General features: G+C 48.4%; 1 protein-coding gene across 2 annotated transcripts; it reads right to left on the bottom strand.

The window, feature by feature from the left end:
• IL21R (interleukin 21 receptor) lies at positions 1-19,678 on the bottom strand. 2 transcript variants are annotated; one of them, XM_054213292.1, is made up of 10 exons: positions 19,629-19,678; positions 16,791-16,886; positions 11,732-11,806; positions 9,265-9,370; positions 8,408-8,604; positions 6,867-7,018; positions 5,710-5,887; positions 5,149-5,245; positions 4,269-4,350; positions 1-1,303 (listed from the first exon to the last, which is right to left on the bottom strand). In XM_054213292.1, exons 3-10 carry the CDS (start codon positions 11,784-11,786, stop codon positions 404-406), a joined length of 1,767 nt encoding a protein of 588 aa, XP_054069267.1. In that variant the 5' UTR covers positions 11,787-11,806; positions 16,791-16,886; positions 19,629-19,678; the 3' UTR covers positions 1-403. The 2 variants fall into 2 exon arrangements, with proteins under 2 accessions (XP_054069267.1, XP_054069268.1); XM_054213293.1 differs by lacking the exon at positions 19,629-19,678 and having other exon boundaries at positions 5,149-5,242; positions 16,791-16,934.
• Between the last annotated feature and the right edge of the window lie 3,200 nt (positions 19,679-22,878).

The following is a 22,878-nucleotide window of genomic DNA, read 5'->3' as shown; positions in this document are numbered from 1 at the left end:
AGCTATGCTTCTAAGATTCCGCATACATACAAACTCTCAAATCATGTGAGGATACCAGGGAAAATAATTTAAAGTTTTGTAGTCTTTATAAGGTTACTGTGAAAAAAAATTTGCACATCTACATAAGCTAAAGGGTAATTTTCAAGGTACGGTTGCTTTTTCTGCCATTGTAAGGCGGTTTCACCTAGGATTCTAAAGGAAAAAAATCAAATCATGTCAAGTTTCAGACATTAACAGGATAAGTGGCAATAGAAATAGACATATATTTCTACAGACCTAGCAGTCCATATGTGCAATAGAGCTTACACAAAGTAAACTTTGTTTCTTTTCTGAATTTTGCTAACACTTTGCTCCTGGCACAGTACGGAAAGGGCCCTGCCCTCTGCAAGGCAGCATCAAGTCCTTAGTTGGTCTGTGTCCCGTTGACAGGGCTGTCAGAGTGACAGGAGACCCACTGCTTGACGTAGCTCCGTGGAAAGTCCTCCCCCTCAGACCCGCAGTTGGTCTGACTGTTTTGCTCAAATTCACAGTCAACTGGACTCCCACAGTCCGAGTCCACAAAGCCACTGTCAATAGTGTCCAAATCTACACAGATCATAGGGTAACTGTCACCAGGCCTTGCAATGTGAGGGAAGAAGTCACAAGAGCCTTCACTGTAGGAAACACTTTCACCGTCAGGAGAAGGTAGAGAACCCGGATTTCCCAAATCCCACTGATTAGGCTGCAAGCAAAGGGCTTCTAGGATGCTCCCCATCCCTCCTTCCAAAGTCCTTTCTACTTGCTGGTGGGCTAGGACACTTGTACTCCTCAGATGGTCTGTGGACACGGAGCCTGAAGCAAGTATTTTGTCTTGTGTGCTTAGGTCAGCCAGATGCAAGTCACTAGATATCTTTCTGTCTTCATCATCAACGTTAACCTTGGGGTAACCAGTTTCTCCAGCACTACTGTCTTCCTTGCTGGTATGCTCGTGTCCCCTGTACACACGGTTACAGTTGCACTGGCAGTTACAAGGTGTAAATTCATCAGCCACAGTCACGGTATCAATGGACAAATGCCCGTATGACTGGTCCTGAGTCCCACTGCTACTGTTCACACTAGACAGCAGGGACTGGCTGTCCTGACCTGGGGCAGTCAGGCAAGACACACAGGGCTTGCAAGGCACATCTTTTCTCAGCTCACGCAACTCCTCCTGTGAAGTGCTGTTGGAAGGACGCTTGGCGTAAACTTCTAGGACTTCTGGAAGGACTATTCCCCATTCAAAGAAATCGAAGGTAATTTTCGTATGGGATGCACCAACCCACTTCTACATAAGAGGACATACAGGGAGACAGGGGGAAGAGAGAGAGAGATTAGTATCATCAGGTTTGAGGTTCCACAGAAATGACCAAAGCTCTTATGCTTTTAGAAGCAAAGTCAAACTCTAAAATCACTGATGCCTCCAAATTAGCAGAGTATGAGATCCTGTTATTACTAGACACAGGCGAATGCAGGAGAATTGACTCAAGTAATTGAGCTCTGAGAGGTTTGCATGGCTTTGCAGTTTCCTCTATGCTGCAAAGAATGCCACTGCCCATAGCAGCATTCCTTCACGCATCAGCCAGAGGTCCCAGCGCAAGCCACCAAGACTCCCCTGCCTCTGTTGGGAAGGATGGTCAGCTTTTCCCTGTGTGCTGCATCTGCACCCAACACAGACATAGACCTCCTCTGTCACTTCCCTCGCCTCAGTTCCCTGGGAAGGGGTCAGGGCAAGGCTTCTCCTAATCTTCTGTATGCAGCCATGCCCCAGACCAGCCTTTTCTCTCACAGCAACAAGAAGGAAGTAGGGCTAGGCAGTGGATGGGCACCTCAAAGAGCCACAGCCACCACCTGCTGTAGATAACAGTTACTCAGATGATTAGGGAGTGCCACACATTGAATTTTGCCCTTCTGAATCACCATTAGCATTACATTCTGCCCTGTGCCATCTGTTATCTCTAGATCATGAGCCCCTTGCATTCAGTCACATCTGGGAGTAAAGGCACCTCTGGGTTTCTCTGATCTACGAAAAAGTAAAAGTTTCTATTCTTTTTGAAGTCACTGAATCAGACACTCAGATCACAGCAAACTTCAGGCATGCGCCACTAGTGAATGCCAGTAACTCCTACTAGAGGATTCTGCAGTCCAGAGGCTGGGCACAGCACAGGCTCAAGACTTGATGCTGCTCCATCTGATACTTGCCCAATGGCTAAGCTCTGTCGAGGCTCTTTTAAGTGCACCACCTTCTGCTGCATTAAAATAGGTAACAGTGGTGAGCTTTATAAACACTGTGAAGGCTTCTGACAGTGCTGCATGAGAGCTGAGTGTTGCCACAGCTGTCAGACTGCCTTAATCCTATCAGCCTCTTGTCCCAAACTGCACTCAGCATAACCAGACATGAGCAAAGTATTTGGGAAGAGAAAAGCAAGACAGAGCTTATTACCCTCTGACATAGAGCATGGAAAAAGTCTTCATTACATGGGAAGCACCAAGTCTATTTTAATTTATTTTTAACCCACGCTACAAAAAGCTTATTATTAAAGCTGTAACGGACAGGAGGGCACCTAAGGTGCGAAAGGCTATTTAAAGAAACAGCAGGAAATCCCTTTCTGAGAATTGAGTAGGCAGAATATTTCTTGTTCCTTCTTGACAGTTCTTTGCAAATTCCCGCCCAACATGAATCTAAGGGCCCACGTACACACAAGAGAAAACAGTGTTCCTCTGCTTTCCCTTCTCGTTTTATGCCTTAAGTTTTCCTCTGACATTTTCACTGCTTCCTACCCAATCGGGGACTGTTGTCTGCAGAGCACTACTAGTGTAATTTGCTGATCATTATTCACAGACATAACCTAACCACTTGCTTTGATGCAGGCAGGATGCAGTTGAACGAGCCCTACATCAATTGTTTTCTTGCCAGCCAAAAATGACGAGTCTGTTCACATATTAGTGATGTCACCACATCCTCTTGACACCCCTGCCTGTGCATCTTGTGCTGTGGCTGTGTGGGCAACTGCTGCTTTAATCTGCAAATTTATCACGAAGTAACTCAGCTTTAGCAACTGAGGCTCGTTCCCTTCCCAGCAGCACTGAACAGTCCAACTGAAAACTAGCAGGAATATAATTCCCACAGAACAGAGAAGTCCATGGCTTCACCCCAAGCAGAGCATGGCTCTTGGCATGCGGGCACACTTCCACTGTGAGCGCTAGCCCGTGACTCTCAAGAATTCCCACACTGAGTCCACCTGGTCCTGGTTCCTTTCCCCGAGGAACGTGCCACCTGCCTCCCAAGAGGATGCAAGTACCCCTCTAGTGCAGATATGGGAAGCCATAATACAGCTGAAAGAGGAAGGCAGGAAGGAAGGGAGACAGTCACTGCAGGCTTCAGCTTGAGTGGCACCCATCCAAGGCTCCTTGCTTCACCTAATTGCAAATATCAGCCATGCAGTAGTGGGAAAGTACATGAAGATCATTAGGGCCCAGCTGGTGTCCCACTCCCAGAGGGTCTAAGAAAAAGCAGAAACAACAAGCAGACACTGAAGTGTCTCAGATCAGTGCTGCTGTAACAACAGGAACTTGTTCAGAAAGAGGCAGTGATGTCTGTGCTCGCATGCCAGCACTTGTACAGTTTGATAATGGCATTGTGAGTTGCTTTTCAGCTTAATATAATAATTACTTACAGAAGCTCAGCATTCTTTTATTTTTGTATCCTGAGAACTCCAGCAGACTCTGCAGTCTTTGCAAGCCATTTTGTCACATGAACAAGTTTGGCTGGTGTTAAATGAGAAGAGAGTTTGGGAGGGCTGGACAAAGTTACTCAAAGATACTTCCTTCATAGGGAGACAGCTGCACTGCACTACCACACAGCAGTTATTTGCCCCCAAAGCTGTAGCCATCTTTCCAGGATGATATGCATAGCTATTGTCTGTATGAGTGACTCTGAAAAAACCCCAGTTACTGTCCTAGTATCCCTTTGTCCTCTCCCTTCAGGTTCCCAGGCTTCACAGGTCACACATGAGCTCAGCTTACCTACTGAGACAGCACCTACAGGCAATAAGCAGCACAGATAAAGGCCTTCGTGGCACAGAATAGACACTGGAAAGGTTTGGTCCTTATATCTGGAGCCGTTTGCCATTCCCTTGATATAGATTCCCCCTCCCACCGCCCTAATGAGAATCCCTTGCCCAGGATAGCATGACAGGCCTTTTAGTTTAACTTTGTCATGTGCTCCACGCGCTTGTGTAGCCCATTTATACCTTGAAATCTCCATTATGCACCAGGTAAAGAGGTTTGAAAAAGGGAGCGGGGTCTGGGATGCAAGCCACCTTCTTCCACAAGCTGGAAAAGAAAAGAGAAAGGCTTTGGGGTTAAGCACACATTACAAATGCAAAGCAAGGCATCTCTGGATCCAATTCAAGCAGCTGAAATCACCTGCCCAGCCTCACTGGCCTCACAAATTAGCAAGTGGCTGAGGATCCAAGGATGTCTTGTGCTGTGAGAGCCACCTAATGGCCTTTCTAGTGAGCCTCACAGGAGGTGGGGCCCCAGCCCTCAGGACTTGCGCACACAACAGTGTTGAGGGGCCTGCGTCAGCTTTGGAAAGGGTCTCTCATCTGGCAACTGCAGAGCACAGACAGGACCAGGAGAACAGCCCAGGAGGCTGGGTGGCCCCTGCTCAGTCCCCATGTGCCATTGTCTTGTTCCAGCCAGCTCCATGGCAGCACAGCCCCAGAGAAAAGCAAGGCGCTCTTGGTAGTACACCAGCTGGAGACCATACTTTGCTGGCCCTCACAGGCCCATAGCTGTGTCTGTGCATGGCTATACAAGGTGCAAAGAAGGCTGCATGTGAACACCCCATCTTTAAGAAGACAGAATAGGAATCACAGAATTGTAGGGGCTGGAAGGGACCTCTGGAGATCATCTAGTCCAACCCCCTGCCAGAGCAGGGTCACCCAGAGCAGGTGGCACAGGAACGCATCCAGGCAGGTTTGGAATGTCTCCAGAGACGGAGACTCCACCACCTCTCTGGGCAGCCTGTACCAGGGCTCTGCCACCCTCAGGGTAAAGAGGTTTTTCCTTTGTGCTCAGATGGGAGTTTCCTGGAGCATTTACTCCAGCCTCCTGAAGCATTCTTACCTCCGCTGTTTCGCCAGAAAGGTTGTGATTGAGGCAGCAATTGCCACGACAGCACCACACAGTAGCAGCCATCCCATGCCTGCTGTCTGCGTCACTGCTGGAGAAAGGGACAGGGTCATTCAGGCTCACCTTGCATTTCCACCAAGGTCAACAAGCCCTGCTCCATTTGAATAAAGACTCTCCCCTCAGCTGAAGGCAATAAGCCCCAGTAGTGGAGGCACCTCTACTAGATCTCCAGCCATTTCTGAAAGCTGCAAGCAGGACCCTGGATGTTTGACACTGGAAAGAAAACTAGAGGCTGCACTCCTGCTGTGGCAACCAAAGCTACAGCCAACCCCCCCAGACCCCATGGGCCACACTATGAGGTGGGCTTTGCGGCACAGTGAGAAGGTCAATACAGACAGCACATATCAGCCCAGGCCTGGGATTTGTGTGCTGAGTAAGCAAGCTAAACACGCCTGTCGTTAGAACAGGTTCTAAATAGTCTAGTAATTAGATTTGATTAGAGTTCTAGAAACATTCTCTGACATTGGACCAACAAGGAGAGCTGGAAGTATGTACCGGCAGGGCTGGTTTTCAACATCAGCGGAGAACTCCATTCACTCCAAAATCCATGGTAGCCAGTGTCTTCTCGGGGTCTGGCTCTCACTTGGAACTCATAATCAGTGTTCGCCTGGAGTTCCCATGGCAGGATTACCAGTGTCCGTTTATCTTCATGGACAGCTTTAGTCTTCTCAGTCTGTGAAGGATTAAACAGCAAACACTCAGGGCTGGGGTGACTGCTTCCACCTTACCCTCACTGCTGCACAGCGAGGAGCCCTGCAAAGTAATCTCTGCTTTCATGCAGTGACAGAGATTGTAGGGGTTTTTTGTGTGTGTGTGTATAGTTGGACTCGATGATCTCAAAGGTCCTTTCCAACCATGAAGATTCTATGATTCTGTGCTCTGGCTGGTCAGTAGCTGCATGGGGCCTGAGGGGATCCTTCCATGCAGAGCAGCATGAAAAGCAAATAAACCATTAGCCTTCTCCACAGGATCTAGTACTTCTCAAACAACTTCTGCTTCTCGATTCTTTTTTCAGTTTTGCCTGTTTTCAGTCCAGGCAAGCAAAGAGACACCATTTCTAAATCATGAAAACCCTTCTTTCACACCAGCACTCCTGTCCTGGTTGTTCTGGCCTCCTTAACAGATCTAAATGAGTCTTAAACACACCACCACTCCGCCACCTCCCCGGGCAGCCTATTCCAGTGTCTGACCACTCTTTCTGTGAAGAGTTTTTTCCTAATGTCCAGCCTAAACCTACCCTGCCGCAGCAGCTCGAACCCATTCCCTCTTGTTCTGTCGCTAATTACCTGTGAGAAGAGACCAGCACCAACCTCTCTACAATGTCCTTTCAAGTAGTTGTAGAGAGCGATGAGGTCTCCCCTCAGCCTCCTCTTCCTCAAACTAAACAGTCCCAGCTCCTTCAACTGCTCCTCATAAGATTTATTCTCCAGGCCCTTCACCAGCTTCGTTGCCCTCCTCTGCACTCGCTCCAGCACCTCGATATCTCTCTCGTATTGAGGTGCCCAGAACTGGACACAATACTCAAGGTGTGGCCTCACCAGTGCTGAGTACAGGGGGACAATCACCTCCCTCCTTCTGCTGGTCACACTATTTCTAATACAAGCCTCTTTGCTGTTGCATCCCACTTGATGGTAAACTGACGTCTCACTCACCTCCCAGGTGTCAGTCCTTCTCTTATAACGCAGCTGATATTCCAGCTCCTCATTCAAAAAGTAGAAAGCAGGGTTCTGGTAGATGGTTTCCCAAGAAATATTGTAACCCTCTGACAACACAGCGGTCAGATTGAACGGAGGCTGTGGTTTGACTGTAAAACAGGATGGTGTTACCCTTTGTAACATTACCGCAGACAAGAGGTGCCTCAGCATGGCATCAGCAATGCAGAGCAAGTAAAGAGAAAAACTGCCCTGGTAGAGGTAGGCCCTCCTACACAGGACAACATCCCCAACATTTCTGCCTCTCAGGCTGAGCGGTCCTCAGCCATGCACAGAAACTCACACCTCAGCAGCATAGCTAAGTCAGGCACACATTTTTCTGAACATGCCTTCTGCCTGTCTCTGAACTTACTTATCACCTAAGGAGCAGGAGGAGATAGCACAAGGGGCTAATACCTCATGGGAGATGTAAGGAGTAGAGCACCATGTTCTTCTCATAACATAGGAGGGCTCTGTGTAGTCATGGGCACTTGCACAGTTAGGGAAATACCCCTCAATGTAACAGAGGCATCAGGAAAAAAGGAGGCTAGTGGACATTGCATAAACCCAGTGCAAATGCTGGGTGTCATGCAAGTGCCTAAAACACAATCTTTCGTATCCCCTGCAGGGTGTTTTCATCTACCAAAAAGCAGTAATGCACAAACTCTAGCACTAGTCTGCAGGGTCTGTCACTGAGCTACGATGCCTCTGTACGGGGACGTTTAGGAGACACGCAAAGCGCCACCACCCAGTTTATAGTCTGTCAGTGGGCGCAAGGGGCTTTCCTGAAATGTTATGGCATTTGTTAGAAGGATTACACTTCTCATATAAAGTTTAATTTCAGAAGAATCCAAGTAGAAAAATCCTTTTCCATATGCCCGCATGGTACATCTCTGCCTGGCCAACCACCTCTTTTCTTCACAGTATGCTGCACAACTCAGAATACACCAGCATTCCACCAAGTCAGCTATATGATTGCACTCAGTCTTCCTGGCATGCAGAAGAAATGGTTAGGAATTGCCCCAGAAAGGGGAAGGGCCACCTCCATTGTGTCTTGGACACCTTGTGCCATCCACAATAATGTCATGTGGGTTCAGATGTCCACTGCAAGAGCTTCCTGAGACTCTTGTGGCATTTGCAATTAGAGCAATTCCTCCTGCCCTTTAGATTCTAGCTAAGAACAAACACTTGCATAGGATAGGTATGAGACTGGTCTAAGGTGGAAATTTATCTCCCACTGCTTCAGGGGGAAAAGGAATTTCCCCATGAAAAGGTAAAGGAATTTCCCCATGAAAAGGCTAGGGCCAAACTAGCTCTAAGCTCAGCCTCAAGCATAAATGTTTCTGTAGTTTACAATAGTGATAATTAGAGCACAGTCTCTGTGTAAGTGAGTGCACACCAAACATAGCCCCCCATCACTGGCTGCCATGCTCACTCCTTGCCCAGACTATCCGAGCAGATAGACAGACAGTATTTATCAAATCTACCATTTTTGTACTTACTGTTCTCTGCCATATAAAAGTCTTTGGAAATCACGTGCTTCCTTTCAGTTATCTCTGTAACGTCCACCTGGACTTTGAGATCTGCCAGGAGAAGTGTCATGTCCACTGTGCACATGTACTGTGTGTGACTGGTGTTCCTGGAGAACTGCAGGAGATGGCAGGCAGCCACAGTATTTTCTGATTCTTGGTCAGGAACCCTAAAACCACAAAAACAAACAAACAAGTCCACATCTACCACATGCTGCAGTTGGACTAATCTGTTGCTGAACCTCCAGGCATAGAAATTAATAAGGGAAAAAACAAACAAAAAAAGAAGCAACATGTTAAAACAAAAATTTATCTTTGAACTTTGACAGATTTTTTGTGTGTGTGTGTGTGTGTGCTGTTTGCTCAGCTTAACATCTTTGAGAGAAGCAGGAAAACGATGCCAAAGTGTTTGTGGAAAGGAAAAGCACTCAACAAGGCTGCACTGCCCAGGGCTGCATACACTTCCTTGCTGGGGCAGCACAGCAGCCATACAGGGCTTGGACAAGCTGCGTGAGCCCTGCCAGCACACACAAGCCCATTGATAACGATGGCAATGATAACAATGGCATTGCTAAACGGCAAGGTATTGCCAGGGCAGGAGAGAAAACAACGCCAAGGAAGCCAGAGTCAGTGGAGCAGTCAGTGGGCACAGGAATCCTTTGCTAGGGGAGAAGCCAGTTGATAACTGGAGTGTGAGGAACCAAATAAAAACCAGCATGGCAGCAAGAACAAGAATTCTACCTAACAAAGAGGACAGAAGGACACCACTGTGCTATGGCCATGTTGGAAGTTCCTGCTGACCACGCTTTGCTCATCCTACTGAGACGTACCATGTTGCAGTGAGGTTGTATGAACTGGCACCAAAGTCGTTTCTCAGGATACAGGACAGGGTCTCTACATAGTCCACAAAACAAGTGAGGTTTTCATGACATGTAGCTGTAGGTTTGGAAAGAGAAAACACAATATCAACTGTCATGATGAAGCAAGCAGAACTTTGTATCAACATACACAGTCCTCAGGGCTCCCACTGAAGGGAGCAGATCACTCTGTGCCAGCCCCCCAAAAGTCTCCAAGCCTTGGAGCCTAACATGTTTCATCTCTACAGGGAGGCAAGTAATTGACAGCAAGATAAGTATCAAACAAAAATCTATTAAAAATGCTGTTGCAGCAAATGGCGTGCCAAAATACCAGGAAACGCCCAAACTGTGACTGAGTTTTCAAACTTATCTTATCTTATTACACTAGAAATACCAGCGAGGAAAGGCCTGTGGGAGATGCAGCATGCCATGCTGGTGCAAACCACGCCTGCCACAGCGACTATTCATTTCTCACGTGTACAGAATCACCCCTTTTTGATGGGAATAAAATTGTCATCATCTAGGGGAAGATCTCAAGGTTGTTACATCCATTCTTAAGCCCAAGGCTACCATCAGGGCTGCCCCCAACTTGATGGGAACATCTTACTTCACAGCCATCAGGCACCCAAGCCCTTTGATGCTAACCTTGTTGGGAGTTTGTCATTCTGCTGCTTGCCTGGCTAGAGAAACTGCACTCCCTGCTTCCTACCTTCCCTTTGTCAAACATGCTTTTTGTTCAGAAGATTTTGCACAAGATAAAAGCAGGCCTATGTGATATGCTCAACACATTTTACAGTTAAAGAGAATGCTCTATGCAAAGAACAGTGAGCATGGAATGCAGGCAATGTGTGCATTGATGGACCAGAAACATTTGTCCCGCCATCCAGGTCAAATGACAGTCCTCACAAAGAAGTTGTCTCTGCATTTACCGTCACAGTGCACAGCAGGCACGTCCAGGGGAGGGTGCAGCCTAGTTCTAGGCCAGAGTAAGTTCAAAGGAAAGCAAAATCCAACTTTTTTCCCCCCACTAACTTCACTCATCACAAAAGTCCCTTCCTAGTCCTGTTGCATCAGAGCACACACTGCTCTCCCTACGTGAGCTCTGGGCAGTACTCAGATTTGCATACAAGACACCCCCTCCCCACAAAAAGTCAGGATGGGGACGGCAGAAATTTGGGGATACTTGCAACAGACTGGCCCCAAGGGTATACATATGCTTTATTAAACGGTAAGGGATTCAAACTATGTGGTTGTCACTTTGTTTCATTTTGACTTTGTCATTTCACGCTGATTTCAGAATTTTGTTCTACAATTTTCATTAAATTTTAACTTTTCATTTTGAGCCCTCAGTAGGCTCTTCCAAGGGCCCTGGTACAAGCACTGTTTGTTACAGAGTCCTGAACAACATTCTTATTCTCCTACAAAAATGGGGTTATAAAACCCTTGCTTTCTTTCAGAGTCGTCAGCAAGTATTAATAAGCTAATAAGCATTGCTCATTATCATTCTTCTATGCTATTATGTTAATCAGTCAAATGGACTACTATTCCTAGGTAGCTGGTAAGCTGCAAGTGTATCTTTGGGCAAGAATCTGTTAACAAAATTAGGAAGAGGACAGCTTTTTACTGGGAAGGGAATAATTAAGCATCCTAAACCCAGTTAGGTCTAGGATGACTTGTCCATCTTTGGCAGCTTCAGAAACAAAAATCAAATACTTTTAACAGTAAGATCTAGTTGGGTCCAAACTGAAATTAGTACAGGGTAATTCCCTGGCTTGTGTTACACAAAATTCAGACCAGGCATCCCAGTGGTACTCTATGGCAGGAAGGTATAACTCTGAATTAATCTTTTCTGCTAATTTAGGTTTGGAGCAGGTCCAACGCTCTGCCTAGAAGCAGCGTGTAAAATGCTAAATTTGCACCTGTTCCCTGCAGACACTGTTGTTGCTGCCTTTTTCTGTCCAGCTGACCTGTTCAGAAAGTCAGCTCTGAGTCAGCTAAAGCTGGCATGGTGAGGAGGAACCAGCAAGAAAGGGGGAGCGACAGTCTGCACGGCGCAGTCCTGAGCCCCCTTTGCTCAGGACCATGAGATATTCACTCCACTGGCCCTGGCCAACCTGCCAACAGTGGCCATGAGCCCTGGAGATATCCTGGTCTTGGCCACTAGAACCTTTCCTATGGCAAGCTCTCTCCACCGGTGCTGCTCCCTGGAGAGGTATGCAGTCTGGCTGAGCTCTGCACCTTCTTGTGTCTGTCCTCCACTGCCCACAGAGCCTCTTCCATAACTCATTATCCCATGGAACCCTCTCCCTGTGGTACCCTGTCTTGCGCTTCCTGTCCCATGGCAACCCTGTGCCATGCACATCTTGGCAGAGCCTGCACCAACAGCCACCAAGATAAATCCTGTGGGTGTACAGCCCGGAAGAGATATCTGGGAACTTACTGTACTGCAATAAAAGAAAGAAGGAAATACTCTGGAGCCACAGTTTGTTCTTCATGTCGGTTCTGACTGGATGTCCTGGAAAAAAAAAAAAACAAAAACAAAACCTAACAAACTGACTTTAAAAAAACCCAAACAACCAATTAAAAGTTCAGCTCAGCCATATGCTGAAGGTTGAGGTGGAATTAATCTTGCTTTCTTTTAAATGCCTAAAAGTAAAGTGCCTGAATTAGGCAAGTCATCTCAGCTCTCCTGTTTGCATCTACTCCATGGGCAAAGGGGACAGGTGACCAACAGTCCTGCCAACTGGCCATAAACCAGGCCAGTGAAATCTCCACTCCCTGCCAGCAGCATGTGCACAGAGAGAGCAGCAGAGTGACTGTAGCCTCAGTCTATCCATGCAACAGGAAGGCACTTGGTTAAGAACTAACCAATTTTTTTTCTTCATTGGTTTCCTGCAACTAGAAATGTCTTGCAACTAGGAGAAGTGACATTGCTGTGGCTTAAACAACTGTACAGTAAGTTAGTCAAGTAGAGTCTGAATGTCACTGTGGGTTTGTAAGAGCAAGTCTTGTGAGAACTCATTGATTTGGCCTACCCATGGTTAAATAGGCATGAAATATCTAGTTAAGGGACTCCAGGAAGGCAGATGAGACAAAAAAACCCCAAACAACTAGTCCCCCGTGTGGCATAGAAGAAAAGCACTGAGAAGCACTCAGTTCAGGGGAAGGCTGTCCTTATACAGTTTGGTGAAGAGAACCTACAGGAAAGTCTTCAGAGAAGAGGAAAGCAGGATGTTTACAACAATACGAGGAAACAGCATCACATACAAATGCCTGCTCAGCTCACAGCCCCTGCTCCAAGACCAGGCCCTCAAGCCACATAACACTTTCAGGCTGTGTTTTCACAGTATTTAACATTTACAGAAACACGCAGATGTGCCCAGAAAGACTTAAAATGTTCTCTCTGCAGAATATTCACTGTTGATACCTGATACAGATTTCAGCACTGTTTTCCCCAGCTATTCTGAAATGGGCTAGGCTGCCTGGGGACAAGACTTCGGAGAAGCAACCTGTATTATTTTTGGGACATACTTCTGTCGGCAGCAAGTTGCAAGGATGCACAGATGGCAGGAAGAGCCCATGTGCCATGCCACAGAGCAGTAAGACTGTCAGTGACACTGTCAGACACACAAGAGTGACTCTGCAGAGACCCAGAGCTCTGCAAAACCCCTGCATGAGGTTGCACAGAGACACCTCTAAAAGTGATATGGACGAAGGCTGGGTGAGAAGTGCAGCCACCAAGAGATACCCAGAGCTCCTGGCAGGGCCTGGTGCAGGTCTATAGAATTGTTTGGGTTGGAAGGGACCTTTAAAGCTCATCTAGTCCCCTGCAATGAGCAGGGACATCTTCAACTAGATCAGGTTGCTCAAAGCCCCTCCAACCTGACCTCAAACACTTCCAGGGATGGGGCATCTACCACCTCTCTGGGAAACCTGGGCCAGTGTTTCACCACCTCATTGTAAAAAAATTCTTCCTTATGTCTAGTCTGAATCTACCCTCTTTTAGTTTAAAACCATCACCCCTTGTCCTATTGCCACAGGCCCTACCAAAAAGTCTGTCTCCATCTTTCTTATAAGCCCTCTTTAAGTACTGAAAGGCCATAATATGGCCTCCCCGGAGCCTTCTCTTCTCCAGGCCGAACAGCCCCAACTCTCTCATCCTGTCCTCACAGCAGAGGTGCTCCAGCCCTTGAATCATCTCCATGGCCTCCTCTGGACCGGCTCCAACAGGTCCATGGCCTTCTTGTGCAGAGGGCCCCAGAGCTGGAGGCAGCACTGCAGGGGGGGGTCTCCCCAGAGTGAAGCAAAGGGGCAGAATCACATCCCTCGACCTGCTAGCCACACTGCTTTCGATGCAGCCCCGGATACAGTTGGCTTTCTGGGCTGCAAGCACACATTGGAGGCTCATGTCCAATTTTTCATCCACCAGTACCCCAAAGTCCTTCTCAGCAGGTCTACTCTCTGTCCCTTCATTACCCAGACCGTACTGATACTGGCAGTTGCCCCAACCCAGGTGCAGGACCCAGGTCCTGGTGTGTCTGTACCTCCCCCACCAGCAGCAAACACCCAGACAGTCACTCAGCAGCGAGGCCTCTCCCACTTGGGGAACATTTGTGGTGTTTAAAAATTTCCCAGGTTTACTCAAATAACGAAAGCAAAATAAATTTAGCAGCCACCAAAAAGCCCCTGCAGCCCCACGTGAGCTCAGAGACTTGCTCTCAAGGCAGCAGAGTGTCCAGATGAGATCAGCAAGGCTCACCCAGGAGGGGCCACAAACACCTCCCGGCTGCAGCACCTCAGCCCTGTGGTGGGAGCCGCCAGCCTGCTGCTGCCCCTCCTTTCCTGCCAACATACCCTGCAGATGAAGCACATGCTCCAGCTCAGCGAGGAGCCCCAGGTGCCCTGCTGATCTCCCTCGCCTGCTGCCAGTGGCGGGACAGAAAAAAATAATATCTCTTTCCTCAAGGAAATGCAGAAAGAAGGGCTGGAGTGTGGGGAAATATCCTTTCTTGACCCCTCTGGTCCCAGTTCTCCGAGTTTTCTCTGTATAATAACTATTGCTGTTACCACGACTTCTGGTGGTGCAGTCCCTGATTACTAAGGCACAGCCCACTGCCTAAACCCACCTCGTGCTCCCACGCGTCCTTCCACTGCTCTTCTCCAATTCGTCATTCCTTTGAGGAAGGCACCCTGTTATCCCACCATCTGAAACCCACTCACCCGATTTCATGCTAAGGCTGTCTGCACCATGACAAGACACCCTCAAGATGGGCAGTCTCCTGATGCAGCATCTGCTCACAACATCCTAGCATCAAGGGCCTTGTTCCTTGCAGCACATTTAACAGAAGAGCTGTGCCAAATGAACCGACCACTGGGCCCTACATGTCCCTAGCCCTAGAGACATGATACATGCTCCACTGCCTTTTTAAATCATCCTTCTCCCCACGAAATACCTAGAACCTATTATTGCCAGGCTCAGAATATTCAGGGTTCCCCATCTTAGGATGCCAACAACCTGCCCAAAAGGGCCTGTTCCCACCCTGGGAGAGCACACAGGGCTGCTGCTGTTCTTCCTCAGTCCATCATGCCCTGCCATGGACTGTAACCCAGCACAGGCTCTGGATGGCAGAAGGGACTAGTGCCATCTCGTACTGTGCCCTGCATCGCTTTGCTTTGTGACTGTCACACTTCACAGCTTCGGCTACTGTGTTTGGCCAAGATAGGCAACTCGCTGCCTCTTCTTCAGCAGAGGAAGGAAGGGTTGGGCCCTCAGAGAGCTCTGCAGACCCACTGCTTGTCTCAGAATCCAGCTGGCAGCACCCTCAGCGTGTCATGTTCCTGATATTTCTGTAGCTCCCTCATTTTACACCCATTCCTGCCTAAATGGCTAGAGCAAAGCAAGGGAAGTCTTTGCTGCTTTTAGCCCCTGGAATGTGGTTTCTTTAAAGCGTCTTCCCTATTTTCCTTCCTCTGTTCATAGAAGAGTACAGTCAATCCAATGGGACAGAGAGGAATGAATAGGAAAAAGTCAAAGCAACAAGCCCAAGTAGCTCATTGGGAAGATCTCATGGAAATATCAGAGGCTGCCATTACACGCTGGAGAGAGGTTAACATACAAGGTTGTAATCTAGAAGGAAGCTTCCTGAATAAGAGCACAATAGCGAAAATAGGACAAGAGCAGTAGGATCTGCTAGCACAGGTGAAGCAAAGAGACAATAATTCCTCACTTGGGACTCCCCTGTCCCATCTCTTACTTGTGCCAGTGCCCACAGATAAGTCCAACACTTATCTCCTTCACTTCTTACACAGTTCTCCTAACTCAATATGGTGGGGAAGGACTGCTACCTCTGAGAGCACCATAGAAGGCGTCAGTGCTATGTGTGTCTGACCTCCTGGCTGTGCTCCATGTTGTTATGACAAGACATGGATGTGTGTGTGGAAGATCTGGGAAAGATGCAGCTCTGAAGCAGCGTCTCTTTGGTCTTTGACGTCTGGAAGACCTCATGGCTTCACAGAGGTGTATAGCAGCCCCTGTTCTGAAGCTTCCTCCAGTCAGGCCCTCTGCAAACTTCAATCTTAGTCTATGATTAAGTACCTTTCCTACATCCCTCCATTTGTTACACCCTTCCCATTTGCTTCCATCTGTCAGCACCCTGCTTGTGAGATTGTTCACTTAGAAAGAAGAATGGCAGTGGGCAATAACCAGAAGCAGGAACTTATTCCCTGTCTGGCATTAGAAAAGTCCTTTCTACCGTTTTGTTTCAGTTTCTACGTCTCAGACAGCTTCATGCAGCCTTGAAACACAGTTACTTAATTCTTATAAAACGTCAAGCATTGTACAGGCGCTAAGCAATATTGCTGCAAACTCTGTAGTACCCTAAAGAACAGTGTATGAGAGCACAGTAATAAAGTTGATTAGCCATTCATATAGATGTGCACGTGTAAATGATGCTACAAGGTTTTAATATACCAGAGAATACGAAATAGGACCAATACAGCCACAGACATTTACGGAGATTATTTTTGTTAAAGATCTGGAAATGTGGTGCTATAAGCTGCCAAAGATGGATGCAGTCTAGCTCACAATGTAAAGCGTCTCCAGGAAATGTGTATACTTACAAAACTTCCACAGAAAAAAAAGCCTAATTAAGAACTCAGTTTAATAATAAAAAATAATAATCTGGTATTTCCAAGCATGAGAAAATAAATGTCATAGCTACACCCAAGCAAAAAAACAGTGGAAGTCTCAGTTCACCGGTTATATGCAAACCCGAGCTTTCTTCTTGAAAAAAAAATTATCAGCGTACACTGCCATCTAATCACAAAGCTAAAGCAACAGAGGGACAGAGGGATTCTCTAGCTGTCCAGTAGAGGCCAACAGCAGTGACAGCAGGGGCACAAGGGCCACATCAGCTATAGGAAAGATTTACAGTGAAGTCACGGATATCAGGCAGTAGCAAACTGGCAGCAGGGAAAATTGGTGGAAACATGGACATTACCTTGCCCCGTCCTTTCACCTTTCCTTTTCAGCGCTCCAACACTTCCATGGCCTGGCTAAACCATTACTGTGACTGCAGACACTGCATGTGCAGGAGCTGGAAAGCAGGTGGATCTCATCAGCACTGAATAAGAGCAAAGCCTACTTGTGCACGACCAAGGGCTGTAGTGTATTGGAATACAGAGTGATAAATGGCGGTTGACGTCACCACTGTATCAGAATTACTGTGCCGATAGAAGGATGTGGTGAGAGAGGAGGCAATGAATTCGGGTCCAAACACCCACACAACATTTATTACTGTATTGCTCTGCTCTCTCAATCTTATGTGAGAAAAAGGTGGGAGAGCAGATAAAAATTCACAAGCCTCAGACCTAAAAGGTCATAGTGGGGCTGGTGGAGTTAGAGCCTGCGGGGAGGCATCAGTGTCAAGGCACTCAATGGTTAAGCCCAACTATATATAGTAGGGCGTGTATCACACCAGAGACAGCCAAGTACCACTGTGCTCTGCTTCCAGCTGTCCCCTGGGGAACGGCCCCTGGGGCCAGGGCAACAGCACCAACCCTCAGACCGCAGGCAGGGAGGTGGTCTGGCTCCTGCACAGGCAGAAGGGCTCACCCCTACCCTGATCTCCTGCCTGCAGCCTGTGTCTGGGCTGGGGCTCTGCGGATTGCAAGGCTGACACGGAGGGAGCGTAGGTCAGCTCACCTCCGCATACCTTCAAAGGGGCTGCAATGCATCCTCCTTGGGTCCCTGGGCAGGAGGGAAAGGAGCCGCACTATGGAGGCGACTTGGCACAAACAGCGTGGCATAGTGGTAGGAGGGTAAAGAACAAAGAGCTGGAATAACTCAAGGAGACTGCAGCAGCAAAGCGGGCACAAAGCAGCTGGGTGCAGGGTGAGTGGGCTCTATGTTCAGCCCTGAGATCTGCTGAGCCCACTGCCCCTACTGCGAGAGGAGATGCGAAGACTTGGCACAGCACAGCACAACCCAGCCTGGGGCAGCACAGGCACAGACAGTCGGGGCCAGCTCCTACCCAGACCTCAGGACTCCTCAGATATCTGTAATTTCCCTTATAGCTATGGGGAAGTCATGGCTGGTCAGTCCAAGTACAATACACCTGCCCTGGCCTGAGTGGTCCAAACCATCTGTTTTTCCCAGGATGAGTCAGAGGCATGGAGGGGTTTACTGTATAGAGATGAGGAAAGAGAGATAGGACTGAAGGTAGGTAATGAGCCCTAGGAAAGGGCAGCAGTAGCAGTTGGAACTTCTTTTTCCAAGATAGGTAATTTCAATTTGAGAAAGTTTATCCTTCACTGACTGGCAGAATTCAGATGTGTAGAGTTTCCCTTCTGTGGTGCTTGCTACTGGTGAAGCATAAAGCCAAGAGGAGTATTAAGGACCTGCCAGAAGTCTGGAATAGCTCATCACACATAGAGGAGTTGAAACTTAATGATTGATTCTCTTCTGTCATCTAGCACTGTGCCTATACATGTGTGCGCATGCACACGGGAAACTGTGCAAGTGCTGCAATGTGAAGAGCAACAAATAGTCTTGTCCCTCCAGAGCAAACGCTTAACATACTCCTAGCGCTTCCATCCCGGGAAACCCAGCACAGTGTGACCCACCACATCTCTCCCAGTGACCGAGAGGGACTGCATCCACCGTATCCAGCCTGGTAAGAGCCACGATGCAGGATCTCTAGGAGCCCTGATACTTGTTGGCACCTGGAGCACAGTACACAGATACCTCTCCTGCATGAAACAAAGCGAGTCAGTGGGCTCAGCATGCAGTGACCATCCCCAAGAGCACACAGCTCCAGAGATACTCTGTGCTGCCTGGGCACTGACTCCTCTACACCTGAGGTTCCATGGCACATCAGGGCAGCTGAATTCAGCTCCCAAGGTGACCTGAAGCAGTTCAATTGTTGATTGAAGATAAGAAGCAACTACTGTCATCCAGCTGTAATCTCAGCCCAACCTGCAATGGCAATATTCACCAAGAAGCAAGCATGAAAGGCACACCAGGGAAGGCTTGGGAGGTTCTATTAAAGTTATTGGTGACCCAAAAGCATTTTGCCATGACCGGAAGGTGGGCAACACCTGTGTGTATTTATCAGCAAGAACACATACAATCAGAGGAAATAACAACTAGAGCTGACAATTCCTTCCTTTAGAATGGACAATTAGTGACACTTGCAGTTATCAAGTTCATGATGCAAGGAAAAAAAACCCACACAAACAGTACTACCTCTGTATTTTCTTCCTGCCACAATGGAATTAAAACAATATCCTCAGCATCATCAAAGATACAGACCTGGTATAACTGTAGGGTCAAAGGCACCTTTACTGGCTGGTGACATTTAGGAGGAAGATAATCATACATTACGATAAGTAATGAGTAAAAAATGGCAGAACAGCTGAGACATGAGTAACAGTGTTCTACTGGAAGGGAAAGCAATAGAAGAAACCACCTCAAAGCTCAGGAAATGGGGTAAAATATGAATGAGCCACGCAGAAAGCGGAGGTGTTAGTCAGCAAAGCAGCAGGTTGAAAAACAACAAAGCCCCTCAGCTGGCAGCCTGTGAGCTGCCACAGGATGCTGCACAGAGGAGGGAGAGCGCGTTGCTTTCTGTCTGGGGAATGCTGAGTGCCACCCACAGAGACCCCAGCACCCAGCCCTCCCGCCTCCCTTCTGCCATTGCCAGTTGTCTCTTCGTGGCCACTAACATTGGGCTCAGCCTCTTGTTTTCCCCAACATACATCAAGTCTGAGCCCGTTCTGCACGAAGGGTGTAATAGGAAGACATCACTTTGGCTCCCACCAGAGGAAAAAGGACTTACCTTCACAGAGCTGTGACTACGTACGTCTTGCTCACACCGAGGGGAAGGCACAGAGGATTGTATCTTCTCTTAGGAAATCACCAGACACATGCTGGTAAACAGAAACAGGAATGACTGTGTCTGTGAACTCACCCTGACCATCTGGAACAGAAACCTGCAGCCCTGCTCAGGCTCAAACCTACCACCCTCATCTGCACCATGCAAAACCTGCCCAGAGCATCTCCCTAGATGCCTCACTACACCATGTACATTCAGCCCACAGGAAAGTGTGCTCTCCCCAAGACAGCCTCCACAGCACCCTCCTCTGAGAGCCCAGACCCCTTTGCATAGCCCACAGGCAGTTCTCTCCCTCCATACATTTGTCAGAGCCCTGCCCCACAGCTGGGTTCCTGCAGCTTCACCAAGTTAGCATCAGCCTTTTCTTCTCTGTGCAGCTTACCCTCTCCACCCTCCCCTATCACAGCCATTCTCAGACTGGTCCCAGGTCACATCTTCCATGTTTGTGCTTCCAAAGAGGTGACCAAAGAGGTCAGCAAGTCCATCACACATTCCTACAGCGCTCACCTGAGCCAGCAGAACTCCCTGCTCCTTTCACACAGATTAGCGGAAACTGACCCATTTAGAGACAATATCCATCAGCTTGCCCCCAGATCTCCACTCGCAAGGACACACCAAGACCAGAACTGTGCTGCTGGCACACAGCTCTTTATGGCAACAGCCTCACCTGAGCCTCTTGGATCTTTGTTTCACCACAGTTGCCAAAAATCAGCATGCCCCACCCATGCTGCCTGGCCACCAGTTTTTCCAGCAGGCCTTCCACACCTGGGGCTGGGTGCAGCAGTCGAGCGTGCCTTGGACAGCTTCTGGCATCTCTAATAGTGTGAAAAACACACCAGCTGTATTCGACCTGTGACCGTGGAGGCACTTTCAAAGCAAAAGCTGGTGGCTCACATCGCATGCTGCCTCCACGTGGCAAGCAGTGAGCTGCAGGAGACGATCGGTCGCATGGCAGACCACAGGCTCCAGCAGCGTCGCTGGCTCCATCCCAAACACAGTTGGTGGCTTCTCATGTCACTGTCGGGGATGTACTGTGTCTTTGGGAAGAAAGGTGGGATGGGGGTGCAGGATGGACAAATGCACAGAGTGATGAGAAGCAGCTTGCGAAATGTTGGGGCATGTTAACAACATTGGAGATAAACAGGATTTTCATGGAAACAGATTGCTCCAAAGTAACCAGTGTTTCCAAAAAGTCAAAATACCGTTCTGTGAAGAGAAGCCAAAAGGCTTTGTGAGGCTTTCTTGGGGCAGTCCAAGTTTTGTGAAGCTGTGGCTTTGCTATGATGCTGGTAGGAGTTCATTGTAAGGTGGCAGAAGGCTGGAGCTTGTTTTGTTTGAGGCTAAAAAGGCCAAAACATGGGGTTATTGGCACAGGGACTAATGTGATGAAATTGTGTCACATCAGGGTATCTGCACCCAGCTCAGCACTGGTAAACATTTACAGTGCTCCGCAAGAAGAGGAGGAGTCTGAACGTGGGGGATTCCACGCTCCGTGGTGGCTTTGGTTGTGGTGTGAGGCTCTTGCTCGAACAAGGAAGCTGCTTGGGTTCCCTGGTTGCTGTTCTGTGGCCAGCTCTGCACAGCCCAGTTTCTGCACTCCTTACTCTGCAGAAGTTGGAAAGCAACGTGCTAGGAGCAGCAAGAAGCTAAAACAATGGCAGATAACATGCAAAATAAAGACAATATGGACAGCAGTTGAACCTGTTGGTCCTTCACACTGGGGAGCACAGCTGGAGGTTTATAAGACAAGTCATAAGAACAGCAAAGGTGGCCTGACCTTTGTGGGAAGAGGGAAGAATCCCCGATGATTCCAGATGACGGTGTCACAGGGGCCCAGCACAGCTCAGAATGAGGACATGGAATTGGCACAGGCCAAACTATGGACTCTAATTCCTGCCCCTGTGGAGGAAACAAGGCACTTGATGGCTCTGTTGCCTCCCTCGTGTTGTGGAGGAGCATACTATGTGCTTCTGGAGCAGCTCAGCCAGGCACTGGGGGAGCAGACCACCCAGCAATGAGCTGCCCTGCTCAACCTTCAAGCCCAAAGCCTGTCAGACACATGGACTGGTTGGTGAACACCGCACAGCATGAGCCTGCCAGAGCCAGCTCCTCCAGACCTCTGACGGCTACTCACCAAGGGCCAAGAGCACTAATTTCAGGGCCACCACGGCCAGTGCAGACCCAGTGCTCACAGCAACTCTCTAGGCCATCAAGACAAGAACCAGGGACTGGTTACAACCCTGAGCCACGTGTGGAAATTCTACCTCCAGAAGGCAGCCCAGTGCTTTCTCGCCCTGTTATAATTCTTGTTGCCGTGTGGGTGGCTCACTGCAAGTGAAACCAGCAGCGGCTGAGCTGGGGAGCAGCAGCCAACCTCAAACTCTTCAGCTTATGGCAAATTCCCCCATGTCTAAGAGCTGGGGAAACGGCAGCAAATAGGAAAGTCCCAGTGACATGTTAGTCACTGACTCGGTAACCTTCAAGCAGAGGACAAACACTACACTGCTGTGAACGCCCTGCTCTTACACAGTGCAGAACAGACAGGACCACGGAAGCGGCTGATCCATCACTGAAGTGGGACAGGAGCTCCTTAGGACACCGGCTACACTCCATGGACTGGGGCAGGTCTAGCGCAGCCGTCCCTCTATCAAAGACAGGCTGTGGGTCAGGCTGACACCGACTCTTGCCATAACAATTGCCTCTCTGCATTCAGAATACAGAATTTTTAGTCTCCTGCGCAGATGGTCAGAATTTTATAGCAAGTATTCTGTATAAAAAAGTATACTTTTTTATAGAAAGTATTTATAGAAAGAAATATCCCCCTGCGCAGCTTAATGTGCCACAGAGTCAGTTTTCCACTCTGTTCATCCAGGGCTGTGGCCAGTTTCTCTTCCCTTTCATCTTGCAGCCTTGCTGGAGGGGTCGGAGGCGGCTGTGTGGAAATGCCCACGTTGTAGGAAGACACAGACGGGACAGGTCGGAAGCAGGACAGCACAAGGGACAAACAGAGCGAAGCACCTTCTGCCAGAGTGCAGCAGAAATGTAAAGTTCCTCTCAGCATCGCTTTCTCGGCTCATGGAGGAATGAGAATAGCCAGGATTTAGCAAAGCAGTGATGCTGCTGCTAACTGTTATTAGGTACTCTGGGAAAACACATGGAGGCGTGGCAATTTAGTAAGCTTTAACTGAAGTGT

The sequence above is a fragment of the Rissa tridactyla genome, chromosome 8 (genome assembly GCF_028500815.1).
Source record: "Rissa tridactyla isolate bRisTri1 chromosome 8, bRisTri1.patW.cur.20221130, whole genome shotgun sequence".
Lineage (NCBI taxonomy): Eukaryota > Metazoa > Chordata > Aves > Charadriiformes > Laridae > Rissa > Rissa tridactyla.
Note: the sequence above shows the minus strand (reverse complement) of the source record. Positions and strands in the feature narration are given on the sequence as shown.

Bases quoted from the DNA above. Each gene is read 5' to 3' on its own strand.
- IL21R (XM_054213292.1), bottom strand. From the start codon at position 11,786: ATGAAGAACAAACTGTGGCTCCAGAGTATTTCCTTCTTTCTTTTATTG. The intron at 8,605-9,264 runs GTACGTCTCAGT...TTGTGGTTTTAG, and splicing joins TACAACCTCACTGCAACATG to GGTTCCTGACCAAGAATCAG. The intron at 5,888-6,866 runs GTGAGTGAGACG...AATCCTTCACAG, and splicing joins GAAGGACTGACACCTGGGAG to ACTGAGAAGACTAAAGCTGT.